The sequence below is a fragment of the Sphaerodactylus townsendi genome, linkage group LG15 (assembly GCF_021028975.2).
Source record: "Sphaerodactylus townsendi isolate TG3544 linkage group LG15, MPM_Stown_v2.3, whole genome shotgun sequence".
Lineage (NCBI taxonomy): Eukaryota > Metazoa > Chordata > Lepidosauria > Squamata > Sphaerodactylidae > Sphaerodactylus > Sphaerodactylus townsendi.
The window spans coordinates 33,310,455-33,318,540 of NC_059439.1; the positions used below are offsets into that span (position 1 = coordinate 33,310,455).

The 8,086-nt window shown below is 42.7% G+C and overlaps 1 gene segment (V, D, J or C); it reads right to left on the reverse strand.

The window, feature by feature from the left end:
• Positions 1-463: 463 nt before the first annotated feature.
• Positions 464-7,881, reverse strand: LOC125444332. The segment is given in 3 exon segments: positions 464-512; positions 7,226-7,571; positions 7,775-7,881. Coding segments are annotated over 3 exon segments (441 nt in total).
• Positions 7,882-8,086: the final 205 nt, after the last annotated feature.

Genomic DNA, 8,086 nt, shown 5'->3' on the forward strand with positions numbered 1-8,086 from the left:
TTGCTGTGTTAAGCAAGGGCAGGGGAAAACAAATTCAAGGGCAAATAATAAGAACATAGGTGGGGCAACAGAGATGAGCTGGTGCTGGTGTTTTCTTGGAACATTCAAATTAAAAATTTAATTGAATTATCCGATTTGTCTTTTTGTACTTTGTTATTTACTGTTTGTTTTATGTGATGTAAACCACTCTGAGCCCTCTGAGGGTAGAGCGGTCTATCAAATCGAACAAATAATAATTTTTTAAAAATAGGTTCCAGGGCTGAGCTTTATATAGGAAGTCCTGTGACTGATTGGAGTATCACAGTCAATTACCTTAATCTAAGACAGGTTGTGATATTTGCTGCCGCCTTTGCTCACCTGAAGATCATCTGCTGCCTCAAACAACAACAGCCATTCTTCCCTTGCTGAGGAAAATCATTCTGACTATACTGAATATTCTCATGAACCTTAGGAGAATGTTCTGTCAGCTGTAGATCTGGAAATCCCAGTTGTTACCACACAGTTGCAAAATCCTGGAAAAAGAGGGTGCAGTTTTAAGCAAAAACCCACAAAACCCCATTTCCCACCTACCCACGGTTGCTGTACCCCACAAGGGTTGGACAGACCCAGTATCTGTTTTAAGCTTCTGAAATATAACACACATCCTTATCAGAATTCTCCAGTGAGCCAACCAGAAGGAAAAAAAGCTCTTTTTTGCAACTGTTTGTATCTATATGGGAAAAGATATGTTGTTATGACTAAACCTGCACAATTCAAATTATTGGCTTTGTTAGCGGAAATGGTTTGACAAGGTGCTGTTACATTTTTTTCCACAGCCAGAAAGGTGTTTTCCTAAGGAAATAAGAAAAGGAATGATTACATTAGGAAAAAAATACATTTGTTGTTGACGTAGTCATTAATCAGAACAAGCAAATTCACACAAGGAATATTTTTGTCAGCATTTGGCTATCTTTCCCTGCCATAGGTGACTGGCTCAGAGCATTTAATCTTAGAATGTTTCAGAGATCCAACAACAAAAAATATGTTTTTAAACATTATTTTCTTGTCAACTCACAACTAATTCAAGTTTCTCAAGACAAGAGGCTTCAAGAAGTGGTTTCCACTGCGACCATCAACCTCCCCAGTGGGCCCCAATCCAAGTACCAATCAAGACTCACCCTGCTTAATTTCTAACTTCGAATAGATTAGGTTAGCCTGGATTATCCAGGTCAAAATTGTCCCCAAACCCTTGGACACCACTTACCACTACAATCTAAACTACTGCAAAATTTCACAAGCACATGGATTTTTATATTCCACTTATATTATTTGTTAAATGCCATTGAAGGTCTTTGATTTGATTTGATTTGATTACTGAAACGTTTCATAAGCATAAAAGGTTTCATGTGAGTATACAACGGAAATCACCATTTACCTTTAAAACCTGCACTAAAGAAACAATTCATAAGCATAAAAGGTTTTGTGAGTATACAACGGAAATCACCATTTACCTTTAAAACCTGCACTAAAGAAACATTTCATAAACATAAAAGGTTTTGTGTGTATACAATGGAAATCACCAGTTACCTTTAAAACCTGCACTAAAGAAACATTTCATAAGCATAAAAGGTTTTGTGTGGGTATACAACAGAAATCACCACTTACCTTTGAAACCTGCACAACAAACATTTCATAAGCATTACAGGTTTTGTGTGTGTATACAATGGAAACCACCACTTACCTTTGAAACATGCACAACAAACATTTCATAAGCATTAAAGGTTTTGTGCGAGTATACAATGGAAACCACCACTTACCTTTAAAACCTGCACTACAGAAACATTTCATAAGCATTAAAGGTTGTGTGTGTATACAAAGGAAATCACGACTTACCTTTACAAGGTGCACAACTGAAACATTTCATAAGCATTAAAGGGGTCCTTCGGGGAGTGTGCGGGATACAATGGAAATCACCATTAATTTCACTCTGCTGCACTACTGAAACATTTCATAAGCATTAAAGGTTTTGTGTGTATACAACGGAAATCACCACTTACCTTTAAAACCCGCACTACTGAAACATTTCATAAGCATTAAAGGTTTTGTGTGTGTATACAATGGAAATCACCACTTACCTTCACAACGTGCACAACTGAAACATTTCATAAGCATTAATGGTTTTGTGTAAGTATATAATGGAAATCACCACTTACCTTCACAATGTGCACAACTGAAACATTTCATAAGCATTTAAGTTTTTTTATGTGTATACAATGGAAATCACAACTTACCTTCACAACATGCACAACTGAAACATTTCATAAGCATTAATGGTTTTGTGTAAGTATATAATGGAAATCAGCACTTACCTTCACAACATGCACAACTGAAACATTTCATAAGCATTTAAGTTTTTGTATGTGTATACAATGGAAATCACAACTTACCCTCAATAACATCGATGCAATAACTGGAAACATTTCATAAGCATTAATGGTTTTGTGTAAGTATATAATGGAAATCACAACTTACCTTCACAACATGCACAACTGAAACATTTCATAAGCATTTAAGTTTTTGTATGTGTATACAATGGAAATCACAACTTACCTTCACAACGTGCACAACTGAAACATTTCATAAGCATTGAAGTTTTTGTATGTGTATACAATGGAAATCACCACTTACCTTCACAACATGCACAACTGAAACATTTCATAAGCATTTAAGTTTTTTTATGTGTATACAATGGAAATCACCACTTACCTTCACAACATGCACAACTGAAACATTTCATAAGCATTAATGGTTTTGTGTAAGTATATAATGGAAATCAGCACTTACCTTCACAACATGCACAACTGAAACATTTCATAAGCATTTAAGTTTTTGTATGTGTATACAATGGAAATCACAACTTACCTTCACAACATGCACAACTGAAACATTTCATAAGCATTAATGGTTTTGTGTAAGTATATAATGGAAATCACCACTTACCTTCACAACGTCCACAACTGAAACATTTCATAAACGTTAAAGGGTTTGTGTAAGTATATAATGGAAATCACCACTTACCTTCACAACATGCACAACTGAAATATTTCATAAGCCTTAATAGTTTTGTGTAAGTATATAATGGAAATCACCACTTACCTTCACAAGCAGCACTACTGCAACATTTCATCAGCATTAAAGGTTTTGTGTGAGTATTTTTGGTGAATACCTCCTGACACACTTTTCTGGAAATAATTTAATTGGCCGAGTCAATTAATACCTGTTACTTAGAGTTTCTGTGATACTCTTACTGGCAAAGGAGCAGTTTGTGTTTGATATTTACACAGGCAATGCTAGTAGCAGTTCTATCGCACTTCCATGCCCAAATGGCAGAAATACATAAGGAGAAGAACAGCTGTTATTTAAACCCAGGCTGGGTTGTTATTTGAGGGAGGACCTTGAACTGGACCAACTTTACCAGGTTTCATCCTTGAAGACTCTGTGTTCCAAAGAAGGGACTGATGTGTTTTCTATGCTGTAATATAAACATTTACATTTCATAGAACCAGCAACAACAAAAAATATTTTTAAACTTTTTTTCCTGTCAAGTTACAACTAATTCAAGTTTTTCAAGGCAAGATACTTCAAGAAGTTGTTTCCCATTGCCATCCTTTCTATAGTGACCATCAACCTCCCCAGTGGTCCCCCATCCAAGTACTAACCAAGACTGACCCTGCTTAATTTCTAAATTCTGACAGGATTCGGTTAGCTTGGGCTATCCAGGTCAAAACTGTCCCCTTCACACTGCTGTTTTCTACTTTCCCTTTTTAGTTTAAAAACCTCCCCCTCTTCAGCTCTATTCTTTCCATGATAAACGGGAATGGTTTCACAACGCCTGACAAATTGAATGTTTTAATTCACTGTCAAGGAGGGGAGCCTTTGGCTCATTCCGCACATGCAGAATAATGCACTTTCAAACGGCTTTCAGTGCTCTTTGAAGCTGTGCGGAATGGCAAAATCTACTTGCAAACAGTTGTAAAAGTGGTTTGAAAACGCATTATTTTGCGTGTGCGGAAGGGGCCTTTGCTTTGTTTTCTCCACAGTTTAAAAATGTCACGCTAAGAAATGCCTGGTAAGCTGAATGTTTTAAGACCCTGTCAAGGAGGGGAACCTTGGCTTCTGACTTTTACTCAATAAATTTCCCCTTTTCCATGATAAACGGAGCTTTTACAAGGCAGCCTCTTTGCATCGTTATGGAGGGCGACTGAATCACCTCAGGGGCTGCGTCTGGGCTTTCCCGCCTTTTTGGAAAGCTCTCCTTTCGGCATAGATAAGCCCCTCCCCCTCCCCTCAGTCCTGCAGCAATTCTGTGAAGTAAATGATCTTTTTTTACTGTCAAAATAATTTTAAAAATCCCTCACATGGAAGTTCCATATCCCCTTTCAGTTAACAAAAGTATTCCCCCCCTTTCCATTTCAAACGTTTAATGCCCCATTCGTTTATTTTAAGCCTCCTGAGCCTCCCTTTGCTTTCTCTTCCTGCCTTCCTTTTGAGTCATAAGAGCAACGTTTGCTTTGTGTCCCCAATATAGGGAGTTTTCAAATCTTTTGTTTTGTTTTGTTTCAAGACTGTCCCTGCCTCTTTTTATGGCATATTTCCACAAAGCTTCCTTCTGCTGCATCCATCCATCCATCCATCCATCCATCCATCCATCCATCCATCCCCCCCCCACCCCCCCCCCCCCCCCCCCCCCCCCCCCCCCCCCCCCCCCCCCCCCCCCCCCCACCCCCCCCCACCCCCCCACCCCCCCACCCCCCCCCACTATCTATCTATCTATCTATCTATCTATCTATCTATCTATCTTACTTCATGCCACCTTTATTTATTTTAAGCCTCTTGAGCCTCCCTGTGCTTTCTCTTACTGCCAGTTTTTGGGCCATAAAAGCAACTTTTGCTTTGGCCGTTTCCGCACGGCCCATATACGACGGCCTGGGGGCGGTAAAAACACCGCCCCCAGGCCGCCGTTCGCACAGGCGCCGCTGCTGCAACGCAGCAGCGGCGACCTGACTCCGCTTCCCTCCCCCCAGGGCGGCGTCAGGCCGCCCTAAACGACAACCCTTTAAAGGGGTGTTGTTGGGGAGGAAGCGTCTTCCCGGCGGCGCGGTGCGAACCTCCAGGGGTCGGAGGGCAGCGTGGGAGGGGGTTCGACGCCCAGCAGGCGACGACCGGGGACGACGTAAGTGGGACGGAGAAGGGGGAACAGGCGGCTCCGTGCGGAGCCGCCTGCCGTTTGCCGGCCTCCGCTTCGCCTGCTCGCACGCTTGCGTGCGAGCGGGCTCCCACCCCCACGCCGGCAGAACTCTTGCCGGCGTGGGGGCGCGAGGTGGCCGTGCGGAAACGGCCTTTGTTTCCCCAATATAGGGGGTTTTCAAATCTCTTTTGCTTCATTTGTAACTTTGGCTCATTCCGCACAAGCAGAATAATGCACTTTCAAACTGCTTTCAGTGCTCTTTGAAGCTGTGCAGAATGGCAAAATCCACTTGCAAACAGTTGTGAAAGTGGTTTGAAAATGCATTATTTTGCGTGTGCGGAAGGGGCCTTTGTTTGCAGCAGTGGTGTAGTAGCTAAGAGCAGGTGCACTCTAATCTGGAGAACCAGGTTTGATTACCCACTCTGCCACTTGAGCTGTGGAGGCCTATCTGGGAAACAAGATTAGCTTGTGCACTCCAACACACGCCAGCTGGGTGACCTTGGGCTAGTCACAGTTCTTTGGAGCCCTCTCTCATCCCTACCCACCTCACAGGGTGTTTGTTGTGAGGGAGGGGAAATGAGATTGTAAACCCCTTTGAGTCTCCTTACAGGAGAGAAACAGGGGATATAAATCCAACTTTTCTCCTTCAAGACTGTTTCTATCTTTTTTCATGGCAAATTTTCACAATGCTTTCCTTCTGCTGCATTAAAGTATGTACTATGCCTGATTGCTGTTGAATACATCTTTCAGTTTGATACCATATTTCTAAATCTATTCTGTCTGTTTTTATTCATGAGTTCAACCCCTTTGCTCATTTTTTCCACATTTTTAAAACGTAATTCTTATCAGTGCCTGGTCAATTGAATTTAGAAAAGGTGTTTCCCCCCTACTTCAGTGACTTAAAAAATGGACTCTCTGGCTCATTCCACACATGCAGAATAATGCACTTTCAAACTGCTTTCAGTGCTCTTTGTAGCTGTGCGGAATAGCAAAATCCACTTGCAAACAGTTGTGAAAGTGGTTTGAAAACACATTATTTTGCGTGTGCGGAAGGTGCCTCTCTTTTTGTGGGTGGTTTGTGAACATATTTGGTATATAATTCATTCTCCCAAGGAAAAACCTGGGAGGGTAGAAGGTCCTTTATGTTCACATATCAGACGGTTCCTGATCTGAAGCCATATCAAGGAGTGACAATTCAATTGTTGTTATACCCTTAACATTCCTCCTCTGAACTTTCCTTCCTACCCACTTAACATTCCTTTCTTCTCTATCCATATATAATCCATATATTAACATTCCTTCCTTCTCCATATATATGGCCTCTAATCCAAGCTAATAATTTTATGATTGCAGCACCTGAGGATTGGGGTGTTTCAGGCATTGCATCTGTGGAATTAATGAGCAGCAGTGGCGTAGGAGGTTTAAGAGCTCATGTATCTAATTTGGAGGAACCAGGTTTGATTCCCAGCTCTGCCGCCTGAGCTGTGGAGGCTTATCTGGGGAATTCAGATTAGCCTGTACACTCCCACACACGCCAGCTGGGTGACCTTGGGCTAGTCACAGCTTCTCGGAGCTCTCTCAGCCCCACCTACCTCACAGGGTGTTTGTTGTGAGGGGGGAAGGGCAAGGAGATTGTAAGCCCCTTTGAGTCTCCTGCAGGAGAGAAAGGGGGGATATAAATCCAAACTCTTCTTCTAATGGTGCTGGAATAGGATCTGGAGCAATTAGAATAGAATCCAAACTTCTGCCATGGAACCCATTGGGTGACCCTGCGCCTGAGGGACCCTCAGAGCTTTGCTACTGTGTGGATTAAGAGTTGGGGGTGGGGAGCGGGCAGGGAGACCCACGTGAAAAACTACTTTGGGTTCCACCTCAGGGAGAAATAAGGAAGAAGGGTGCTTTTCTTGCCTTCTTGAAAAAGAAAGAAAAAAATGCAGTAGTAAAAACGGCCTCTTTCCAGCAAGAGATGGGCCTCCTTGGGAAGAAGTCAATGCCCACTTCTCCTTTTTTGTGCAGGCTCCTGGTTGAGTCTGCCCCACTGTGCCTCTTGCACAGTAATACATGGCAGAATCTGCAGCCGTCGCTGAGGTCAACCTCAGGAAATATTTTGTTTGTGAAGCATCCACCGAGATGGTGATTCGGTTTTTGAAAGCTGGATCGTAGTACGTGCTTCCAACCCAGGCTCCCATCCAGACCAGCCCTTTCCCAGGAGTCTGACAAACCCAGTGCCACCAGTAGCTGTTTGTGACTGAGATCCCAGTGACCGTGCAGGTCAGCTCGAGGGTCTCTCCGGGTATCACCACTCCTGGCCCAGATTCCTTTAACTGGACCTGGACCGAAAGTCCTGCGAGAGGCAAAGAAAACCACAGTTAGACAAACATGGCCATGCCTGAAAAGCTTCCTCTCAGAAAACCACTGCTGCTTGACCCAAAATACAAGAACAGTGCACAATATTAATAGGAGCCATGGAATTATATTGCCCTGCAATGAATGGCTCCATTTGGCTGAATTGTGGAGTTGACCGGCAGAGTCTGAGAAGGTACCAACCTATAAGGAGAGCCAGGAGAAGGAGAGGAACGAAGCAGGTTGCCATGTTAAGATCCTGTAGAGAATTATGAAAGGGGTGTGTGCGCAGAGTGTCTAACACAACTTTTTCCTTGAGGTGGAGTGAGGATAAGAACTCCTCTGCTCTAAGCTGGTATTTGAATGGGGGAACCACAGAGGGGATTTGCATATGCTAGAGCACGTTTTAGTAAGAGGCATTTAGAAAACCTCAAAAAGCCAAAGGCATGGTTAAGGACTGGGCGGTATCAGCAGAAGTTCAGTTTAGACGAAGGCTTTCACGGCCGGAATCACTGG